The sequence below is a fragment of the Nymphalis io genome, chromosome 3, assembly GCF_905147045.1.
Source record: "Nymphalis io chromosome 3, ilAglIoxx1.1, whole genome shotgun sequence".
NCBI classification, from domain to species: Eukaryota; Metazoa; Arthropoda; class Insecta; order Lepidoptera; family Nymphalidae; genus Nymphalis; species Nymphalis io.
This window is the reverse complement of record NC_065890.1, coordinates 9,386,375-9,410,697: the sequence shown is the minus strand read 5'-3', so window position 1 is coordinate 9,410,697 and position 24,323 is coordinate 9,386,375. Positions and strand designations below refer to the sequence as shown.

The window sequence follows — 24,323 nt, the reverse complement described above, 5'->3', positions numbered from 1 at the left end:
GCTAAAAATATTTACTTTAACCACAGCTGAAAAAAGTAAATCAAAATCGGTTCATCCGTTTAAGGATACGATGCCAAACACAGATACCCACGTTAACATTATACCACAGGGGTTTTTGCATCGAGGGTTAAAAACTGTGATAGACTCATAACATCAATTGATGGCTAGTTTTACAAAAGTTCAATTGCTTTTCTAATTAACGATCTACTTAATAATTATTCACATGATAATGAGGTTTGCTTGCTAATTATGAAATAATGGAACTTTATTTATTCGCAACGAGTACACTTAAAACTTGTTGCGTTTTACAATTGTTAATTGAATAAAATCAATTGCTAGTTCCTCTCTGTTTTACGGATGGACATTTGTAGAACAGCAAGTTAACGGTTTTATTTATGCATATTTAATAAATAAACAAACGTGTAACGGTTTTGATAGTCAGACAGCATTGATGATGCGTGTTGAACATGCTTAAAAGCTTTGGTAACGTATTATAACTATCAGTAATCGCAGTGAGTACGATTAATAACAGCATCAACCATTAAAGCTGCGACGTGAATATCGAACATGCAACATAATAACATAATCTGTAAATAATTAATCAAATATGTTCAATTTATAATTATTATATTTATATAGAATTATTATACCATATAAATACGAATTACGTTCCTCGAATGCTATCGATGCTGAGTATTGTGTTTATAGTTTATGGGCCATACATTTATTTATGTGTTATGTCTTTATTGCATACACATAACAAAATATATAAAAGATAAACATGTATAATATCAGTGACAGCCTGTGAATGTCCCACTGCTGGGCTAAGGCCTCCTCTCTTTTTTTGAGGAGAAGGTTTGGAGCTTATTCCATCACGCTGCTCCAATGTGGATTGGTGGAATACACATGTGGCAGAATTTCAGTTAAATTTGACACATGCAGGTTTTCTCACAATGTTTTACTTCACCGTCAAGTACGAGATGAATTATACACACAAATTAGGTCCATGAAAATTCAGTGGTGCTTGCCCGGGTTTGAACCCACGATCATCGGTTAAGATTCACGCGTTCTAACCACTGTGCCATCTCGCTCTATAGCCTACCTACCTGTACAGTATATAAATTATTTCAAGCAATATGGATTTCCGCAGAAACTAAAATCAAATACAATTATTTCTATAATATATTTTGAATTAATAATGTCAAATATAACATTTTATGTGTAATGGAGATGCGTAATTCAATAGTGAAGATGTATAAATGTATAGACGGTTTTCCTGCACTTTTCCTTTTCTGACGGTATCTTAGCTTAGTTGGAAGACGGTAGACGTGCCGCGAATGCAAAATGTGGATAATCAGGAACTACGGATCCCCTTCAACCCGGATCTGGTTCTCACCTCGTTCTATTCATATTTGATGCGTACAAGTCCGCACAGTGTAGGTGCCTTAAAATAGTATGAGACAAATTCAATTTACGTTCCGAAATTCGGATGCTGCGTAAATTGGAAAGGAACGAAACGAGATTAAGGTACATCGAATAAATTCGACTGTTGCTTTTGTATTAAATTAAAAACAAAGCGCAGGTTGTTTACAAAAATAGCAAATAAAAGGTTGCCAATACACAATAGATATTGGATTTATGAGTATGTGGAATGAAATATTTATCATCGGTGGCATTGAATATCGGTAGTAGAATGAAAGTAGATATATTCAATATTTATATTGACATTACCGTGTCTACAGACTATATTTGATCTCGATATGATTGATCTATATGTAAGTTACGAGGATATAGTAAGTAACGAGGAACAATAAAATAGATAGTTCGTATCTAAGTAACGTGCCACGAAAAGCACAAGAAGCTATTGCTCCTGCGCTTGATCTCACTCCGGTCAATGAAAATCTAGACTATAGCAAGTTATAAAGAGTAGTTTGAATACAAACCTAATAATAACCATGAATAAAATTCAAAGAGAAAATATGATGAGATGCGAGTTTATTGGTTTTATTTATTGTAAAGTATATAAATAGGAATTGCAAACATAACCACTTATACCTATTTATTTGTGATTCGTCCATCCGATACAATGCAAAATATTTATAGGATTACTCTCATGCTTGCCTGACCATCTGTTGCAATGTATCGTGTTAATAATTGAACTTTGGATGTTAATTATAACGAAATAGAACATCGTGTGATGATTATACCTATCTCTATCTCTCATCATAACAAATACAAGAATGAAGGTATTTTATTACATTATTGACTAGGAAAACATCAAATGAAAAACTGTTATCAAAGCTTGTCAGAGAATCTAATAAGGCTACGAAAAACAGACTGTTTTAAAAACAAATTACTTATTCAGCTGGTAAGTCGTAGTAGTAGTAGTCAGATGGTATGTGTGGGTTAAATCTTGCAAATGAAATTTGTAGCATAGTTCCATCTAACCGACTGAGTTGAAATTTTGCGCACACAATTTGTGCACGAAGATAATACAATCAAGAAAAGTAAAAAACATAATCATGATAACAATTGAAAGCTTTTTTGTGATAATTTTACACTTTTATTTAGACTTTTTTCACTTAGTATGATAACGGTTTTACTTTTACCTTTACATTTCATATAGGTACTTAATTGAGAACTTTATTTTTTTTATCTTATTTTCTATCAGTGGTCTAATACTAAGAAACACACCACTCGAACCCGTCTCAAACTTGACTGGCTTTTTTGTCTCTTTTTTTTAAATAATTGTTAAGCGGACTGGCAAATACCTTAGTGTAAGTGGTCACCACATACACTAGGCCACGCCACCAACCTTGCAACTGAGAAATTATGTTTTTTTTTTTTTTTTATAGAATAGGAAGGCGGACGAGCATATGGGCCACCTGATGGTAAGTGGTCACCAACGCTCTTAGACATTAGCATTGTAAGAAATGTCAACCATCGCTTACATATCCAATGCGCCACCAACCTTGGGAACTAAGATTTTATGTCCCTTGTGCCTGTAATTACACTGGCTCACTCACCCTTCAAACCGGAACACAACAATATCAAGTATTGCTGTTTTGCGGTAGAATATCTGATGAGTGGGTGGTACCTACCCAGACGAGCTTGCACAAAGCCCTACCACCAGTAAATCCCTTGTGTATGTAATTACACTGGTACTTATTCTTTAAACCTGAACTGAAAGATGAGAGGGTGGTACCAACTGAGACGAGTTTTCATAGATAGCTATTGTGCCTATTAAAAAGCGTCAAGTTAAATCATGAGTTATATAAAATATAAAAATAAGAAATGTGATAAATAACATATTGCAAACAAAACATTAATAAACAAATAAGGCAAGTATGTTTTTCGTGGTTTATATTGAATCTACGTGCAAATTGTATTAGATGTTTTATACGTCGAAAAAGTATTTATTTAGTTGAGAAAAATATGATGTATCTTAAACGAAAAATATTAGATTTATGATAAAAGAGCATCTAGGATAGTTAAATAATTTTATCTTGATGATCCAAGATTCAAATATATAAGTTTCAAAAGTCTATGAAAACGTCGCATTAAACAAATTCAGTCGCCTTGATTTTGAAAAAAATATATCAACATGCATAAGAGATCATAATTATTAAATTGATGTCATTAACATAAGAAGTATTCTTGTGAATAAAGTAGTTCGCAAAAGATACTAACGGTACCCTGAAATTGCGGGTCAACGTCCGACCCCTGCAACAACGTGGTGTTACGTTACATTACCCGATCTTGTATAATTCATAACATATGGAACTAATGACCGAGGAAACGTTTTATTTCCGTTGTTGTATCATTGGCGTTTTATTAAAGTATATCATTTTAATATTTATTTTGATTTCATTTAATTAAGTATTCGATTAGAAAAACTATGACCAATAAAATTATTCTGTCTACTCTTTCTTATAATTAGATTTATAAAAGCATTTTAACGCTACATTTAATGAATATTAATGTAATCGAAATTTATATATAGTGCAATCGAAATTAATATTCGTTAACAATTATTGCAAATTTTCTGCATATGTGAGCTCATTACCGGTCGATCTATTACCGCCTTGCACCTATAAAAATCAAATTATACCAATTTATTTTTAACCCATGAGCTGTTTTCATAATTAAGCGGCACATATATAGCGGGAGATATGGCGGCCATGTGCGGCGGACACCGCCTCACTCCAACCATGATCGCTGGCTCCATGCCATTGGGTAATGAATTATTTATAAATGTCTACTTATGATTAATTTGAGTGGAGCCTTTTTCGCTAGCAAGACTACGAAAAATCTTGAATACTGACAATGTTAACTTTCAACTTTCTTAAACACTCTTTCCTCATTTGATAAAATAATTTTATCAGAAGAAGTTTTGCAATTATTGATAAGGAATAACATATCAGGATAGGTTATTGTATGGGAAAATAAACGAATAATAATAATTCGCAGGGTGATGTAAGCTTATTTGTTACATATCGATACAAAGATCCAGATATCTATCTAAAATTATCTTAAAAGATTTCTAGAAGAATGCGACGAGAACTATTTATAATTATGGGAATATTTTACCATTGGTAATACTTTGCGCATGCCCAGTTCTCGCATATTATTCTAAGAATAAACTTAGTAATTACTTTGCTTAGTGATCTTAGTATTTGTGTGGTGCGGTTTAAAAGATGAGACACGAGGGACAACATCAAAGATAACATCTTAGATCCCGTGGTCGGCGGTGCATCGATTGAGTAATTAGTAATTTATACTTCTTACAGCGCCACTCTCTACTTAGCATCAGGTGCCCCAAATGCACGTCAGTAATTTTTTACATAAATTAAAAATATATATATGACATAAACATCTGAAACCTTGCCTACTAAAATTATCAAATTTAACAGTTTATTGTATCATCAGATATTTTATATAATAAAAAAAGTTTTTTTTTAGAAATGTAAATTCATCCAGTATTTTTCGTCATCTTCATTCAAAAATCAACCCATCCCTCCACTCCACTTAACTCTTTACACGTCTAGTTTCACTTTCACTCATAGTTTACAAGCAGTTGTTGTGCCTTATACATAAGTTTTCTAAAGACATTCTGTAAATGTCCGTTAAGTTCTTTTACAAAAAGTTTTGATATTTGAATTTCCCAGCTTTATCAACTTTCACCGCGACAGCCTCTGCGCACGTAATTCTATTCTTCGTCTATATTAACGTAATTAATTGTATCTCATAAAATATACAACATATAAATAGTATACACCATATACTAATCGGAAAAAAGGAATTATTTAATTTTTAATAAACCAAACGAACAGCTAGCATTGAACGAAGAATATTAATTACGTATTTAAAATTCAAAGACACAAAAAATTCTTCTTTTTAATATAAACGTCAAGTAGAAATATGTATATAAATATAATTTACTTACGAAAATAGTAAAAGTTTCTTAAATCTATTAAGAAAACTACGAACGAAGAGAAATAATTATAAAGAGAAAGAATTATTAAATACTACGAGCAGATGTTTTTAACCCAGTTCACGCCTCAATTAAAATACAACAAAATTGGTTGAAACTTACTGCTTGGTATAATCGACTTAATTATATAAAAACAATTCTATTTTATATACATATGACTATTTAATAAATGTTCTTCTCGGTGGAATCTACATTCGGACCAGTGGTAGCTTAACGTGCAATATTATTGTGTAAAATTACGAAGCATGTACCTCATTATTATCATTATATTGTGATTTTAATTTTATTTAAAAACAAATTTCATTATCAGTTACAATCCTTCCAGTAGTTCAAGCGTGTTTTTTTTAAATATAAAATTAGTAGGCGGACGGACCTCCTGCCAATGCGGGAACTATAATGGTATGTCCATCATAGATGTAGTTACACTGGTTCACTCGTTCTTCAAAACGGAACACAACCAATACTATGTATTGCTATTTAGCGGTAGGATATCTGATTATATTATTAAGATTTACAAAAAAATCTAACCGTAATGGGGTAAGTTTTGTTATAATTCCAACTGACAGTAGAGAGATACTACACTGTCTGAATATGTAACGAGTTATATTACGTGGGCGTAAGAGATGTTTCTCGGTTTTCAAAGGGAATTTTTCGCTTATCATCCTTGACACAATTGTAAAGCCCGACGGCAATAGGATCGCATATGTTGGATCATTGTTTTATTTATGTAAAAGCATAGGAGTATAGTGAGAAACGTGTATTTACATACATTTTATATTCAATAATTGAAATAACATCGATGTTATTCTAATTTTATATCAATAAAACTAATAAATTTTTTTTAAACTATAACGAAACAATAAAGCACATGAAATTGAAATGATTTGTTTTTGCGAAGTTCATTATACAATTTACATACATAATTCATTATACAATTTACATTCACGTCGCATCGTCGAATCCCTACGTCATAAAAAACAGAACCCTCATTCTCCTAGCTTTAGTAGTTTCGATTCGGTGATAAAACCTGAATCAAGATGTTCTTATAATAGCTAATCGTTATAAAACTAAACTTCACTGTGAATTGTTTTACGAATTAAATTCTAACTTTTACTATTCTATAATTTTTCAATTTTATTTTTAGTTCTAACCGTTTGAAGCCGTTATCATGTTACAAACATATTTAATCATCATTTATAATATTAGAAAGATATTCTCGGTATTAGGTCAACTCATGTAATACGAGAAAGCAAACAGAAACCTTTACGTCATCCGAGCATGGGTAGCTCATTCATGGTAATTTTATTTGGTTACTTATGGCCATTGACAGATATTGATGAGGTTGATGTTCTTCTAAGCCTCCCTTGTGATATTTTATAGGTTCATATGTCTGTCGCAACTTAATAGCCAGGGAGGCTTATTTATATGAAAGAATCATAAAGATTTTCCCTCGATAATATTGGCAGTAAAATAAACAATAGGTAAACGATTCTTCCTCGAAAGCTTGTTACTGCATTTCTTCATGAAAATATATTTTATTATGATAAACTAAAAGATATATAAGTTATAAAAATGTTTTAATACTTTTAAAATATCGTAGATGATCACTACCTATATCATTAATACTTCGGTGCCACGGCAACATTTTGTGATGGAGTGATCCGACAAATCCGACGCCCTTGAACACGCGCGCTACTATGTATGACCGGAAGTGTTGTACAGAGGCTTACAAACTACATGTAAATACATTACTTACTCAAGATACTTCAGTAGGCGAAAAAGTGAAGGCGGCTGAGTGCCTATTGTGTTGAAGAGTGCCTGCAGCGATACCACCAGTGCACTTGAGAAATACGATGGGCCAACGATTGCTAATTATGAGTTGGGTCTCTGCACGCTGCATTGTGCCAAGAATATGCGTAAAGTCACAAAGTATTAAAAAAGCAAAAAATAAACATACAGTAAAACTATTGTTACTTTATTCTTTACATTAACGTCATTACGCAATTATGTTAATGTGAAAGTTTTAAGTGGTTTTTTTAAATGTCCTTTCAAATACCAGCATTGAATGATAATACTGAACATATATACCGCACATAACTGTGAAAACATATCACTATTTACTCGTATAAATATACATACACGTACTTACATAGAACTCATAAGGGTAACTGTTTTGTTTCAGATCATCCGCCGTTTTCAGCTCCACGTCAAAGAGGTTTGTTTTATTATTTAAAATAGTTATACTGTTGGGAGCAATGTAATAACCGAATTCGCTCAGGCAAAAACTTTATGTGTATTACGAGGATGCAACATAACTGACGCTTTGCACATTTTCAAGAGTTGATTGTAAAATAGCCCTGCTTGCAATTTAGCCTCGTTCATTACATAAAACTAGGTTATATTGATGTAATAGTTGCTGTTCAACCCGGCTGTTTGTTTCATTGTTGTTTGCATTCTAAAGTGTTTGATTTATTGAAAAAAATTCTGCCTTAACAAGCAATCGTTTTATATTCGAATTTCAATATTTTGTTAAAATTTTAGATTTAACGAATTGACGAAATCGATGATCGCAAAGTTTTCTTTGAATTCCAAGAACTAACTATAAGTACTGCGTTTCTTATAGCGTACTTTTCTTAAGTGAATACGTTTAATAATAATTTATTATCAAAGATTATTGAATATTATAAATAAACATAGGGAGCATCGAACGAATGTAACATTAAACGGTGATATCGCTCATTTTGCGGTTGTTTTACTAGCGAGCGGTCAGAGGGGAAATGACGATCACCACACCATATATAATGCATATCCATTCTCACCACGGAACTGCATCGAGGCCCGTTTCACTAAGTACTTAATACATGTTATCTCAAGGTAGTTAACCGCTGTAATATGCAAACTCCTCCACCTCACTACATAGGACCAGGAAGCCGGTTAGTAGAAAATTTAATTTACAGGACTCGGCGCACGACGCAGTATAATCCAACCGTTGTATTGCGTTGTTTACTTAGCGCTCATAATAAAATCCTTCTGAATAAATTTTAGTCTCTTTAGAAAACACACGATTCATTAACGTTTTAATTTAACAAGACTGGTCTTTAATATAAACTATATTAATAAAAATAAGTAAATAATTACATTATTTTACTGTAGTACGAGTAGAGCTTTTGAGTATGTAATGTGTGTTACAGGCACGAAATCAAAAACGTCATCAGCACATTTAACTTTATAAAATAGTATTTTTATGTATATTACCGTTTTTACTTAAATTGTTTGGCATTATTAATATTATATATTTATTGATAATTATATAAATATAATTATTAAATTATTTGATTAACTATTTGTCAATAGACTCCACATTATTCAATCACAGATATTATTTATTTCAGTTCATCATGTTATCTAAAAACTCGAACAAAGTAGACTTGATAAATGTCAATAAAGTTTATCCTAATTTCAAAAGATTGATAAATGTGTTACTAATAAAAGACAAATCAATTACTAGATAAATTACTATTTATTATATATATATATATATATTTTATAATATATAGAGGAGCATCGAAATAATATGAGTAAATGTCTCGCCCAGCCTCGTTGAAACTTTAAAAAGAAAGTTTGTTTTTACCGGGGCATGTCCTGAGGCTTATAGTGGGGGGGGGGGGGGGCTTGCTTTATTTAGGATAAAACTTTCTTGTTTTACATTACACGGATGCGAAGGTAAAGTCACCCCAGAGATCTGAATATTTCATAAGTAGAATAGTTAGCACGTCCCTTTATGTTACTAAAATTATAATACTTATTATATGTACTTCCTACGTCGAAAAACCTCCAACTCACAATTTCGACTAAGTATTTAATGTACTCGATCTATAGTAACTCGTGGAAGGCTTCTAAGATTTTATGGCAGCTATTCTTGAATTATAATACAATTTTTATCATTTGCATGTCTTAACCCATCAATCAGACGGCCTTAAAGCACTTAACTAGCTCAAAGACATTCGACAGGGCCTAAATATAATGCTACCGCATAATATAATCTGATTTCGATATTGTCACGGAATTGTTTATTCACAATTGGACGGCGGGTGATTTTCGATAATTTATTATTTCAAAACTAGAACGATACAGTCTTTTTTCCTATTTTTTTTTGTCTCACTGTATATTTAATAAAATAATTATCAGTTATTCCAGTTTAACTTCATATGTTTATCGTGATCTAATAGTAAATAACTTAATGTTGATAATGTTTTAATATATGAAGAAGTGATGAAATATCACAACTGTGCGAAATATTTTATACTTAAAAAACAACATTGTCCTAGAATCATGTTATAAATTCATAATAAAAAGGTATTCATAATAAAATGACGATTATATAAAAAATTATAATACTTGCTCAATTAAAAACGAAAAATCGCTATTTAAACTGTCATGCGGCAATATGTCCAAGACGTTGAAATTTTACGATAAGTTTTTGTTAATAAAGATTTCGATTATCGTTTCAAATACCTAATCAAAGTCCTATAAATACAACACACAATAGCTCTATATATATGTGTGATATATTATAATATTGGTGGGAAAATATTTGAAACGTATAAGAATGAATATAAAAATATAAAACCAATAAAATTTCAATATTTCCTTAATTTCATTCCCAATTATGTTTATTCATATTTATTTGCTTTATTCTTCGTTTCCAAGGTTACTGATGCTTTGTCTATAAAATAGGTTAACTAAATAACCAGACATACAAATAGGTCGATGCAATTTCAACGAGTGAATAGAGTTTGCACGTTTGATTCAATTTTTAATTAAACTTGGTCCGTTTTCAAATCTTCGCTAACAAAGATTTGGTGCCGGATTTCTATATTTGTGAATCGAGTACTTTATATTCGTTGAAATGTGAAATCAATATTGTTAATTGTAACAAGCATAAGTGCTTTAATGGTATACGTGATAAGATTTGAAGACGGGAAATGTTATGTACTTTCGTGGGAATATTAGCAGAGTTAAAAAGGTTACTATTTGGTACAAATTAGCTTACAACAGCTTATTTCGTGGGGGGATTATTGCTTAAAAAAACATTACAGAACAAAAAAATATATTGAAAAAATTAGAGATTAAACTGAATACATTACAACTAATATGTCATTTTAGGTCGCTTCCTGGCTTCTGTGTCAATAATTTTTTTTTAAATAACTGAAATGAAGGAGAGGGTTGCCTGCTAACAAAGAAGCTATTTAAACAAAGGATCTCTCATAATATCAACGCTGTTATTAAAGTGAAATGAATTACAAATCTTGCTAAATTTAGGTCGCGACCTTTTAAAACAGTATATTCTAAGTTTATTTAGGTTAACAAAATTCCTTCAAGTTGTCATAAATGTCCTACAAAGTTACTTATTACAATTAATTCAACGAAGATATTTCGGCTCTTTTATTTAAATTTTAAATTAAGTTATTTCATTATTCTTTAATAATTAATAAACCTGTTAATAAATTAAAGCATGAAAGATTTAAATTAAATACAAAAGGTTTTTTCACATGTCATAACAACATTCCGGAAATAGTTTCAAAACATTGTAGTTTGTTTTTTCTTTCGTCCGATACATAACAAAGAGACATCATATTTCAATATTTCGCTATCAGAATTTCCGCGTCGGTGCCGCTATTGTTAGTTTTTGTAAAATAAAGGAGACTGCAACAGGCGAGATTTGTAGTATTTCTTTGAAAGTGAATATGTTCAGCCATGATTGCTAATATTGAATCGCATTTCCTCTTACCATCTATTCGTACGATCTTTATGCCTTTGTAGGTTATGAATATTGGTACTGGATTCACATTCTTACTATCACAAATATAAAAATGGATATTTGTATATATGTACTGTAAAAAATGAAAGAAATACGTGTTTAATTTTTTTTTATGGAGAAAGATCAACTAATCACGATGACAACTGGTATACGTTTGAGCACGATGAAGAATATCATTGCTTGCCTGTATTAGCTAGTTTATTATAAATGCAAAACTGTGTTGGATTGTCAACTTTTAGCACATAAAAAATTCTACTAATTTATAACGATTAGCAAACGTTCTCTATTCTATACCTCACAAAAAACAAACTTTAGTTAAATCGTAATTGGGAACCAATACTACTAATTTAACGGCTACGATACGTTCCCGATTCTATTCTGATCGAACCACAACCGAAACGCAACTGGATCATTGTGTTAGTGGAATAGGAAAACGGACTATTGATTTCTTGTACTAAGATATTATCTGTCAACGTTTAATAAAGCTATTACCAATTTTCGTAAAGGTAGTAAAAAAATAAACAATTTTCTCTTAAAAGTCCCTATTCATATTTGGTAGTGTACATTTTTTGTTCGAGATGGAAGCGCATGTCCAGGCCGAATTTGAGTGGCACCTTTGAAAAAATGTAACGATTTAAAAACGATTCAAAAAACGATTTCGACTCCAAGCTACCTTTTAAAAAAAGACTGCTGTTAATTTTATTTTTTCCTAATTTTACTCGAATAAACAAAAATAATTAACATATTTTGTTTATTTGTGAAATTTCTGCATCTTGCGGCATTTTCCAAAAAATCATTTCAAAGTAAGTTTCATAGCGTGCTTTAAATACTCGAGGTTGGGTCGATCACACGTCCGCAATTCGAAGCAATGCACCTTTGATCTACAATGGGCTTGCGGCTTCACTCGTAGGCCATGAAATGACGCTTTGAGTCGAAGAAATCGAATAAGATTTTATTGCTTACTGAATGTTTGCGTTGTTCGAGTATTGCCCGCAGCTTCAGCGCCTCCAAATTCAGGATACAGCTATTCATAGACATGTATTTTAAACAAACAAATACAATTAAATTTTTTTATATGTAATGCCGTGGTCCAATACTTATGTACAATAATTATGTAACTATTATTAATTAAACATCTAACAAAAATTACATTGCATTGCACATTACAAAAATGAAAGAACACTAAATCTTGTGAACGCTTTGTCTATGTTTAAATTATCAATAACACAAGGTACATATTACCATAATTATTATATGAGCCGTGTCAAACACCTACGTGATAAATTCATGAATAATTTGTTTTTCACGTAGCAAATGTATATCGTTATTTCAAATTAATATTCTTTAATGACGTGAGGGTTCGGCCCTAACGTCGTAAAGACGCTGATGAATCTGTATCGAATTATTTGCGTGGCGGCGCCGCGGCGGGTCTACGCTACAACCACAGCGTAAATTGTGTACATGCCAAATATATTTCAATATAATAAATACGCCAGTAGATGTTTTCATTTTTACTTCATTTCGAATTGAAATATGTATTTATGGTATGAAACTAACTGGTACCTCGTTATTATGGGTCGACATAATATTGTGGGCAAAATTACAGTTTGAAATATTAAAATGTTAGTACATATATGTATATATATTTACATGTAGTAGGAACTAGCAGTACGTATCGAGAATTATAAGTTAGTTATATTGTTTGACAATTTTATTAGAAAACTGTGTATTATAGTCTGCGGTAAAGGTTTATTGCCGTCCTCGGCCTGCCGCCGGCCAATAATCTAGTTAGGGCGGCCGCACGCGCCGCCGTAGGCACGCTCGCGCTGCACCGCTTGATCGAAATGTAATTGGGTGTACTCACCTGCCGCATACCCGATTATAAAATAACAGTTTTAAATATCTTTCACGAAGCAAAACTCTACTAAAGCCACCGATGAAATTATTAATTAGTTTGATTGTTATCAAAACACAAATTAAGCACGTTTTCAGTTGTTTTTTATTGATATACTTCTCAAGAATAAATTTAAAATTTTTTTTTAATCTTCTACACGACAATTATATTATTTATTACGGAAAAAAAATCCTTGCCGCTAAGTAAGTATTTAGAGTTCTAATTGCTTCTTGTTATTACCGTCAGCTGCACGCCTGAGTCGAAAACTAAGTGTTGTACGAGTAACAAACTCTAGCACAAGTCAAATTGAAATGTCACTCTATCAAATTATACCAGCAGTGTTTCACGTCCAAACCACCCGTCGGACTGTAGACTGCATTTATGTAGCAAACTGAATGTATAATAACGAAATATATTTTGTTTAAATTAAACTACGTTAAGAATACATAACTAAGAAGCCGATGAACATTTTATGCGTTATATTAATTACAAGTTTACAAGGCATGCCTTTTAAGTTCTGTCGTTTCCATATTTCCCGGTAATTTTGAATTTGGAACTGTTCTATATTCGAATGTGTTTAAATTTTGAATCTCAAAACAGTTGAAAGTATTAGGATTAATGATATTGTTTAGTCACAGCGTCGATTGGAATCTGTCAGGTTACGTACGAAAATGAATCTTTCTAAGGAAAATGTTAGTGCAATAATTTTCTACAACTTTAGAAGAGGCCTGACACGGCTTCAGTATTTTGAAGAGTTAACATTTGTGTTCAGTGATGAAGCCCCATGTCTGTGGACTGTCGAACGCTTGTATTTAGAATTCCAGCGTGGAAATACTAGTGTTAGTGACAAATTTCGCGAAGGATACCAAAAATCCGCATTCACTGAAGATAACATTATTGTTGTGAGACAAGTAATTCTCGAAGATCGTCATGTGTCGTATCGAGAGATAGAGGCTCTATTAGGCATCTCAGGGACAACCATTCAGAAGATCTTGCATGAAGCGTTTGGTGTGAGAAAGCTAGTTTGCCGTTGGATACCGCATCTGCTTTCCAACGATCATAAGGCGGCCCGCGTCAGATGGTGTAAGAAAACTCTGCAAAGGTTCAACCGAGGAGAGTCAAATCACGTCTACGACATCATCAGTGGTGGCGAATCTTGGATCTATGCCTACGATCCTGATTCTAAACAACAATCTACAATCTGGGTCTTTCAAGACGAGCCAAATCCGACTAAAGTTGTTCGTTCTCGAAGCACTTCAAAGAAGATGGTGGCCACGTTCGTTGGAAAAACCGGCCATGTTGCGACTATTGCATTTGAAGATCGTAGAACGGTTAACGCAGAGTGGTATACCACAGTTTGTTTACTACAAGTCATCGCCGAACTTCGAAAATCTAACTAAAAGCGACGCATCATCCTGCACCACGCCAACGCAAGCTCACACAGCGCTCGTCAAACGATTGAGTATTTGAAGCAGGAAAAAGTAGCAATTCTTGACCATCCTCCATACAGTCCTGACCTAAGCCCTAACGATTTCTTTACATTTCCTAAAATTAAGAAAAGTCTTCGTAGTCAAAGGTTCCAGTCCCGGTGAAGAAGCAGTCGACGCTTTCAAGTCAACCATTTTGAACACCCCCACTTTAGAGTGAAATAAATGTTATAATAACTGGTTTGAGCGAATGGAAAAGTGTATTAAGCTACGTGGTGAATACTTTGAAAAACAATAAAAACTACTATAAGGTTCTAGTTGTGTTTTTTTCTTTAAGCGACAAAACTTAAAAGGCATGCCTCGTATGCGTTATGTTATAGGGCATGCAAACAGGCCACCTGATAATAAGTGGTCACCATCTACATAGTAAGTTAATAACGATCTATTAAGTTTTATTGCTAGAATTAAAATAATTTTAAATGGAACTTGAATGTACATATAATGATGATTTCAAAAATGTCTCAAAGCTTTTATTAGTATTGAGCGAAATTTAAATACAGATTAAATGGAATAAAAAATATATAAAACCTTAAAAGTGCTTAATAGTATTTCATATTATAAGAGCTTTTCTATTCAATAATTTATTTATTTAACAAACATAAATAATTAAACAGATACCAAAAAATCTACTCAATAATAATGTACAGTAAAAATCAAATTTATCCTGTTATTATATTATATGTAGCTTTGTAATAACGTTTTCAGCACGCTATCAAATCCCTAATTTACGTTGAAAATATAATATGCGAGGTGCGAGAATGTTCCTCTTTCTTTCTGTTGAGAAAGATATTTGATCTCGAGTAGCAAATGTGTTTCCAGGGAATACTCAAAAAGAAGGCACTCAATATCGTAGCTCGTTAATACAGGTAAAGATAATAATAAATGTCTTTCGTAAAATAGATGTATAAGAAATTTAAATGGCACTTATTTCATATTAATATTATACATCTTTCAAATTTAAGGGGCAACTTTTATTTAAAGGTATCCCCGATAGGAACTCGAGCTTTGTTGTATCGATATAAAAGGGTGAATGGATAAATAGTGTCAGCCGGTTCCGGCGTATCTGAGAGCTGAATGGTCGTGTCGATGTTGGCCTTGTCCGACATTCGATAAACAGAAGTACCGATGAATACATAGGACTCTTGTAACCTTTCACCTTTAACGACGCCTTTAATAATATTATATTACTTTTAATAGCAAACGTTTCTATAAATGGCAGACCTTTCTAGCCGAAGCCGAGATGGCCTAATGATTGGAACGCATGAATCTTAAATGATGCTCGTGGGTTCAAACCCTGGCAAGCACCACTGAATTTTCATGAGCTTAATTTGTATTTATAATATATCTCGTGTTTGACGGTGAAGAAAAACATCGTTAGGAAACCTGCATGTGTCTGATTTCACTGAATTTCTGCCACATGTGTATTCCACCAACCCGCATTGGCGCAGCTTGGTGGGATAAGCTCCAAAACCTTCTCCTCAAAAAAAAAGGAGAGGAGGCCTTAGCCCAGTAGTGGGACATTTACAGGCTGTTACTTAAAATAATTATATAATGAAATTAATACAATCATATTATCGTAGGTGGCGTATTATCCTGTATCCTATTACTCGGGATACGTTACCGTCATTAAAATTTAAATGAACCTTTAGTTGATTCAATTATAAAAGTATTAAATTTGGATTATCGTATTAAGAAATACCAAATTTAATTTAGTAATTGATTAAACGTATATATTACGGTCAAAAATACTTTTGACTTTTGTTAATGTTGTTAGGTTTATTTCTATAAGCGAACCATCTGGGTGTCCGTGTTGATTATAGAGCGATACAGATTTTTCGCTCGCGTGTCCCAGATGGCAAACTGAAATAAATTTAACCGAACATAATCTATGCCATTAATCAAAACTACATGTATTTATAGTCTCGTCAAGAGTTATTTTTAATGATAAAATTTTCTGACTGTAAAATAGGAAGTACATAAACATGAATTATTTATATTTTATTAGCGCTTTCCCCGCGGTTTCGCTCGCGTCATAATTCAGAATAGCATAATAACAATTTATATAGCTCTTTATTAAAAAATGAAGGATTTTCATACAAACGTTTCATCCCATTTATTATCCCACTACCTTAGAGATCAATTTTTCAAAAACACTTCCGTAGTACTAACCTACTGCATAAAAGAAACCAATCAGTGATTCTTTTATATATATAGAGATTTATCTTAAACTAAAAATCTAAATGAAAGGGTTACGTTTTGTTTATCAAATGTATTATTTTATTTAGCTCTGCGTGTTTCATTCTATCATAACGAAAGTTTATACTCGACTAGAGAGATTATTGAGCCCCAGAAATGTCCTTCCCCTTCAACAATTAAACATTAAACACATATCAAGATAACTTATTAACTCTTTGTAATCATAATTACTAAAAATGTAAATTTAACTTCAAATTTTTAAGGTTTTTAATTAAAATATTTTGTTATTTCTCCATTAGTATTTTTAAAGGTCTTTTGTATGCGACATATCGTTGTTTTTGTTGCTTTCCTCCCTGTAGAGATGTGAATTTTTCTGTTTATCGGTAAACATACCACGTGACTTAGCTGTTGTTGTTTCTAAAAAATGTAAAATATTAATTTACTTTCATAAATTCAGCCATTCATTAAATTAAGAGTTTATTTATCTGATTTATAAATGAATTATAAATTTCTTTACGCTACATTGCTATAAATATATAACAGGTGTGAAAAGCATAAATACGTACACTACACACACTACACTATAACTTAGTTGTACAGTAACAGTAACAGCCTGTAAATGTCCCACTGCTGGGCTAAGGCCTCCTCTCCCTTTTTTGAGGAGAAGGTTTGGAGCTTATTCCACCACGCTGCTCCAGTGCGGGTTGGTAGAATACACATGTGGCAGAATTTCGATGAAATTAGACACATGCAGGTTTCCTCACGATGTTTTCCTTCACCGAAAAGCACGAGATGAATTATAAACAGAAATTAAGCACATGTAAATTCAGAGGTGCTCGCCCGGGTTTGAACCCACGTTCATCGGTTAAGATTCACGCGTTCTTACCACTGGGCCATCTCGACTTTCTTGTGAGTTAACAAACTTAGTTGTGAGTGTGCAATATAGTTATTTAATAATAATAACATAGCTTATATATAGAGATATATTAATATGTATGTTATGACTATTTGTTAATTATTTATAGCATTATAGCGACAATACATGAAATTTGAACATCATTCAACGCATTTTTGCTTGTAATTTTAAAGACATTTGTTTCATACCATAAACATTCATCACCATGATATTGTTGAAATACTCGGATAAACTTTCAACCTTTTTAATAGCATCTATAAAACAAATTATTTTCATATTTAAAGTGGCATTCTTATTACACATTTTCCATTAAAAGTGAAAAGTAATCGATCATTTAATCACTTACCTTCGTTGGCTGTTTTTAAATATAAATTTCTAGTCTCCACTGTAACAGTAAATCATTAATAATATATATTTAATAATCTTAAAATTAATAAAGTTTATTACATTACTTACATATTTTCTCCACTTCTTCGTCTATAATCGATAATCCTACTAAATAATTATTGGAGAATAATTCGTATTGATTATTATTGATTGCATATAAAATTACTTAATTGTTCAAACTTACACATTTTACGGAATTGCATTATCTCTAAGTTATGTTCGTCCTTTTTATGTTTGACGGAAATATCTGTAATTATAATTTACATTATCCATTTTAACTTATTATCAATATTCTATAAAAAATACGTTTTGTCCCCTTTTTTATTGACGCTACGCTACACTACGCTACACTACGCTACTATATCTCCATTTATGGATACAGAGATGTAATGTGTAGAATATAAACCATTTATATAATCTTAATTAATTGTTACAATCTCGTAATATTTTTTTTAATCATGCTATAAAAATTTGATTACTATTTAAGCATACCATCTATTGTCTGCTTAGAATTTTCTTTAATACAATTTGTGTGAAGTTGGCAAGAGTCGAGATTGGTGGCGTTTTCGCATACATATCTCCATCGACATTTTGGTGGATCTATTAAGAGAAAAATACATTTTACTTGGTTGTAGGGCTTTGTGCAAGCTCGATTGGGTAGGTACCACCCACTTATCAGATATTCTACCGCAAAACTGCAGTACTAATAATTGTTGTGTTTCGGTTTAAAGGGTAAGTAAGCTAGTGTAAGTACAGGCACGAGAAACACAACATCTTAGTTCGCAAGGTTGGTGGCGCATTGCCGTTTTAAGGGATGGTTAATATTTCTCACAACGCCAATGTCTTTGGACGGTGGTGACCACTTACCATCAGGTGGCCCATTTGCTCGTCCACCTAGCTATAAAAATAACCTATATAAAAACGAGTAGAACTACAATTTAAAAACTTTGTTTTATATTCTTAAAAAATATACAGAACCTTGCGAATTTGTACTTGGCCGAATTTATTTGTTCTTTAAACAGGTGTAAACAACCGCACCGCATCACGTTAACTCATAAAATGTTCTAAATTGTTATAAGTATAATAAATACCGTTTATTGGCCTACCTTTTTGACTTCGCTTAGTAGGTTGCTCTTTTCTTTTTTTATTCTTGTCCGCTTTTTCTCGTCTAACATCTATATTATCGTTTTTGTCATTTTCCTTCCCTTTCTTTTCATTCCCTCGTCGTTTGTTTATTATCAAATGTCTTTCTCTATTTAACTTTTTTGCAAGTGGAACGCCTTGAAATATAAATCTTCACGTTCTTATTCATTTATTTAGTATAATAAAGATCGCAGACTTAGTCTCTTAACTTAAATTGACTTACTGTTATTACACATAAACGTCATGTACCTTGTACACGCCTTTATTTTTTAGTTTGATGATAGACACCTAGATTTTAGAAGTTATTATAATGATTCAGAAAAACAAAATAGATAATAGATAGTGCTCATCCTAAGATTTTCATCTCGCTTATTTTTGTTTATAGCAATTCTAAGATATATATATCCTACAACACATACTTTCCTAATGTCGAGGAATAAACTACAAATAATAAAGCCTTTGATCAGCATTGGGGTATTTATGTTTTTTTAAGAAAAACAAAAGACAAAAGAAATCATAAGTATTCTACGTATATTCTTAATATAAAAGTGAATGTAAGTGAACAAATGAATGTTTGAGTGTTATGTATTTAATATTAATAATTCATCTTCCTGACCTTGTCAGCTTATTTTGTCAAAGAATATACTTTTTCATTTTTCATTTAAATTGAAAGGCCTTCTAAAGGAAAAGTCTTTTAATCATTTGGACATTCACAGTTACTACTAATAAGCTATATTTTTTCTGCTCAATTATATAAATTAATTACCTCTTCGTTTCATTTCATCGAGGCCACCGGCAGTTTTTGTGACGACTGTTAATTTAATATTTAAAAATACATATTTAGTGTCAATAAACAGATAAGTATATTATTGTTTGGTTTACATTTTGTATATTTAACAATAACTAGTTATCCGTTCAATTTCAAACACAAATTGTTTTGAAATTCCTTAACAATTGAGATCTATAAGGAGGTCTCGTGTCACTGCATTCCTTATTGATTTTGTTGACATATTATTGTTGTATAGTACTTTGGTTAAAGACATGATATGTTTTTCAGTAAGTAAGCGACACAATACGTGAAAAACTTGCCGCGCCCACTCCGCGTTCACCTGGTTTCGGTATTCATGTCATTCTGTACGGATTAAGGAATCTTCTTCGCTTCCATTCGCTTACTAATACGCGGAACGATTTTTAATTTTATCCCTACTATTATTATAAATGTGAAATATTTATATTCTTACGTATTTTTTGCTTAGAGATCATAATTTACAATACAATAACCTAGAAAAATACGAAGTAGTAAAGGTGGAGGTATACGCTTAGATTAAGGTGAAAAAGATGGGCATTTAAGTTTTACGATCAGATCCCATCAATAATATTAGTTTTTATCCAAAATACCAACAACTACTTACGGTTAAATTTACTTTTTTTAGGTTCATTCTTGACTTTCACTAATTGTCCTGTAATGCAAAGTTGAAACAGTGAAATTTATTAAATTAAAAAAGGTTCTTGTTATATCCTTACAGTTTCTTTCGTGTTAAATTTGCCTTTAAATTATTTCATTTGACTTAGTGGATTTTATAAAAGTAAGATTTAATAATTTTATACCTCTTAAATACACGGTTGATAAAGATTCGGGGTCTTCTTCTTCTTGAGTTTCTTCTGCGACTACGTCATACAATTATTAGTGAATTAATAATTTATAAGGAAATGCAAAATACATTCAAAAGATGAACCATTTATTTTATTTAAATTAAACCATAAATATAATATAATAAGATACTCAATATTTAACTTTAGTTCATTAGCATAGGCATACAAATCGTTTGAAAAACTGACTTTTCTTCATGGGCCCTTTTTTTATTCAGAATCATTAGGAGAGTTTTATTTAAAACTACCCTCTAATTATACCTTTTGTCTGTGTATACCCTAAACGTTTAAACAGATAAAATATATAATATAATTTAAAAAAAAAGAGTATTTGACCTATATCGGGATAAGTAGTCCACGAACAGACACGGTTCGTTACAGTTTTATTATTTGTAAAATTGTAAAAATTCTCTGTTGCCAGCAGACCGCGAAGTTAAATGCTTGTTTTTTGGTAGAAAATAAGTTATGCGAAATATGATTTAGCAAGATTATAATAATAGCATTTTCTGTTACTGAAAGAAACATAGAATATTTCTAAAAGGTTACCTTCTCCACTAAGAGCTAAAGCTTGGAGAGCATCTATTCCAGATATGTCACCATCTGTAATTAAAAGTAAAAAATAAACTAATAGCCTGTTAATGCCCCAATGCTGGGCTAAGCCCTCCTCTCCCTTTGAGAAGTTTTATAGCCTCTTCCACCACGCTGCTCCAATGCGGTTTGGTGATTACAGATGAAGTAGAATTTCAGTGAAATTAGACAAATGCCGGTTTCCTCGCGATGTTTTCTTTCACCGCTGAGCTTTAAATAATATAAAATTAAGTATTAATAATAAAACAATTAAAAGTATAGCTCGGTCAAGCAACTACCTTTTAAAATAATAATTCTTTTTGTAGTCGCGACTGTGAAAAAATAATAATATTAAATAATTATGTTTCAAGAAAAAAAGGCACTTGAATATACGATATCCTTACAAAATGCTTCAAACAATTTATCTGCAAGTTCTTCGGGATATCTTGTCGAGCTTATAAAACCCCTTCCATCTAAAAAATAAATACATAATTTTAAGTACATAATATTATTTAATGAAAATTACATTTCATGTTCTTATAGTAAGTGTTTTATTGTAATCAATACGCACGTCCTGGTTCTCCAACTGAAAATAAATCGATTTAGTTAGCATAAATTTAAACAATAATCATTATTATATTGATAGACTATAATGTTATTTTATTTTAAATAATTGTTCGTCCAAATTTATGAAACCACCAGCCTTTTTGCAATAATTTTGTTGCTATCGGTAACATTTCTTGCGGCGTGAATGTATCACCTGAAATTTTAAAATTTCACGTATAATAACGTGTATGTTTTTCTCAATATATTATAGTTTATGTTATTTTCTGCGTAAAGATTTCAAATAACACTTAAATTTACAGTCAAAATCTGTATTCAATCAGCATTAAACTCGCTTATTGCTTTCGGATAGAAATACAGTAGAATCTCAATTGTGGTATTATTTTTTTTTTTTTCTTAAAATTGATGTTATTAATATAATTACATATTTCATTTGAAACGACTTGGTAGCGATAATTTCATTCTCAAAGTGTGTTCATCTAAAAATTACTTTAATTGCATTGTATGCGTGCTTACCAGCAGTAAGCGGCCGATGTTCTGAAATATCAAGATGTGAGTAAGTGTTACAACGTCGAGATTACCGAACAACTCTTTACAAAAGATAGCAGTCGTTTTTGGAAATTGACTTACTTTGTAAAGGCCCATGTAGTAATTGTTTCCCATCGCTATCTTCGTCGTCATCCGTCATCAATTTTTTGTTTTCTGCATTTAGTATCGCTGTAAAAAAAATTCAAATGAACTGACTGATAAATTAGTAAAACATGGCTTCATTTTTATGGCATTAACATTATTATTTATGACGTCATTTATGATTTTTTTTCTGTATATATAAAAGATAATTAAGAATTATACATGCAGAATTTTATATGAATGAACCGTAATCCTATAATTATCATATAAGTAGTATCATTAATTAAGTAACTAATAAAATATTGTATACAACTTGCCTTTTAATGATCTAGATTTTTTTAAATCAGTTTCGAGTGAGGATTTTGCACATATCTATAATAAAAAATAGTCAATAAAATAACGCAAACAAGTTAAATTATGTCAAATGGTTTACCTTACATAAATCAATATGAATGTTAACAAACAAAGCGCGTGCCTCCATTTCATTTTAAACAAACAAAAGTATTGCACTGAAACACAGCAAATTCAAAATTTAATTATGAATGTAAATAAATTGCATATACCGTGAAGTTTAATTTTAGTTGTAATATCATCGTGGCTATGTATTTTAAATAACTCCGTTATGCTTTTGCCATTTACTAGTTAATTGGAATAAGTTAATAATTTAATCGAACAATTTCCATTAATAGTATAATGTTATAAAAATTTAATTATTATATATTTAATAGTTTTTACATTTCAAAACATTATGACGCTAAAAAAGTATAACATTTAGTTTCTATCACACTCCAACAACGTGTTTGTAAATTGTACTTCTGACACAGACCAGACTGGTGAAAGGTTGGTGCGCGATGACCCGAGACCGATATGCGCTCGCGCCGGTACTATAGCAACCTCTTGTTCCATTGTCGACCAACAGTTTCGCCACTTAACACCACTCTCACTAGAGTAAAGGTACAAATAAAAAAGGCATTGTGTTTAATCTAGATCTGAGCCCGATTTATTATTTATTCTTAAATCATGAGCCTCTATTGTTTACAGTTGAAATGTTTTATACAATATGATTTATCGTACGATTGATATTTTTCTTGCATATTAAATGCGGTATCTTACATATAACAATGCATGCAGTATATAGGAATAGCAGTATATAATTAACAAAATGATTTGTATATGGTTTGGTTAGGTTAATTGTGTTGTAGGAGTACAATATATGTATACCTTGTTACGTATTTTATTCGTATATTATTGCCAAAGACGTGATAACATTATAAGCTTACTAGTGACATGCAAATATCTCCATATTTAGTCAAAATTCAAAAGCAATAACAAGGAAACATTTTAATACATACATTAACTATGAACCAATCGCTTTTAAAAATCAAGAGTAAACGAGTAACAAAAAAAGTACAATCTGTAAAATGTTTAATTACTTTTGCTATATAAATTGTTTTCTCAATATTTTATGTAGTATATTCGTGTTAATTTTTTTATGAAATTAGAAAAGTAAGCTTAGTAAGTAGCTAGTAATATCTACTTTTATATCAGAGGTCAATAGGATATCTTAGTCTAGT

At 31.4% G+C, this 24,323-nt stretch overlaps 2 protein-coding genes across 7 annotated transcripts in view; one reads left to right on the top strand and one right to left on the bottom strand.

Moving 5' to 3' along the window:
* LOC126780554 (uncharacterized) overlaps positions 1 to 24,323 on the top strand; it is a 135,060-nt gene that overhangs the window by 25,257 nt on the left and 85,480 nt on the right. For 2 of the 3 annotated variants that reach the window (XM_050505135.1, XM_050505152.1), the window contains exon 2: positions 7,677 to 7,709. The exons of the other annotated variant lie outside the window; for it this stretch is intronic. The gene's annotated coding sequence lies outside the window, so the exon portion shown is untranslated. The remainder of the gene's footprint in view (positions 1 to 7,676; positions 7,710 to 24,323) is intronic. 3 annotated transcript variants of the gene reach the window in all.
* Positions 17,093 to 23,377, bottom strand: LOC126780765 (uncharacterized). 4 transcript variants are annotated; one of them, XM_050505459.1, is made up of 19 exons: positions 23,313 to 23,377; positions 23,067 to 23,121; positions 22,750 to 22,836; positions 22,636 to 22,656; positions 22,259 to 22,315; positions 22,127 to 22,141; positions 21,960 to 22,028; positions 21,855 to 21,887; positions 21,535 to 21,588; positions 20,947 to 21,006; positions 20,751 to 20,798; positions 20,105 to 20,149; positions 19,302 to 19,475; positions 18,688 to 18,795; positions 18,380 to 18,442; positions 18,265 to 18,303; positions 18,155 to 18,193; positions 17,997 to 18,062; positions 17,093 to 17,309 (listed from the first exon to the last, which is right to left on the bottom strand). In XM_050505459.1, exons 1-19 carry the CDS (start codon positions 23,340 to 23,342, stop codon positions 17,197 to 17,199), a joined length of 1,176 nt encoding a protein of 391 aa, XP_050361416.1. In that variant the 5' UTR covers positions 23,343 to 23,377; the 3' UTR covers positions 17,093 to 17,196. The 4 variants fall into 4 exon arrangements, with proteins under 4 accessions (XP_050361416.1, XP_050361397.1, XP_050361408.1 ...); XM_050505440.1 differs by having other exon boundaries at positions 23,188 to 23,319; XM_050505451.1 differs by lacking the exon at positions 23,313 to 23,377 and adding an exon at positions 23,183 to 23,291.

Bases quoted from the DNA above. Each gene is read 5' to 3' on its own strand.
- LOC126780765 (XM_050505440.1), bottom strand. From the start codon at position 23,235: ATGAAATGGAGGCACGCGCTTTGTTTGTTAACATTCATATTGATTTAT. The intron at 22,316-22,635 runs GTAAGCACGCAT...TTAAAATTTCAG, and splicing joins ACATCGGCCGCTTACTGCTG to GTGATACATTCACGCCGCAA. The intron at 18,443-18,687 runs GTATGCTTAAAT...TTATAATTACAG, and splicing joins TTCTAAGCAGACAATAGATG to ATATTTCCGTCAAACATAAA.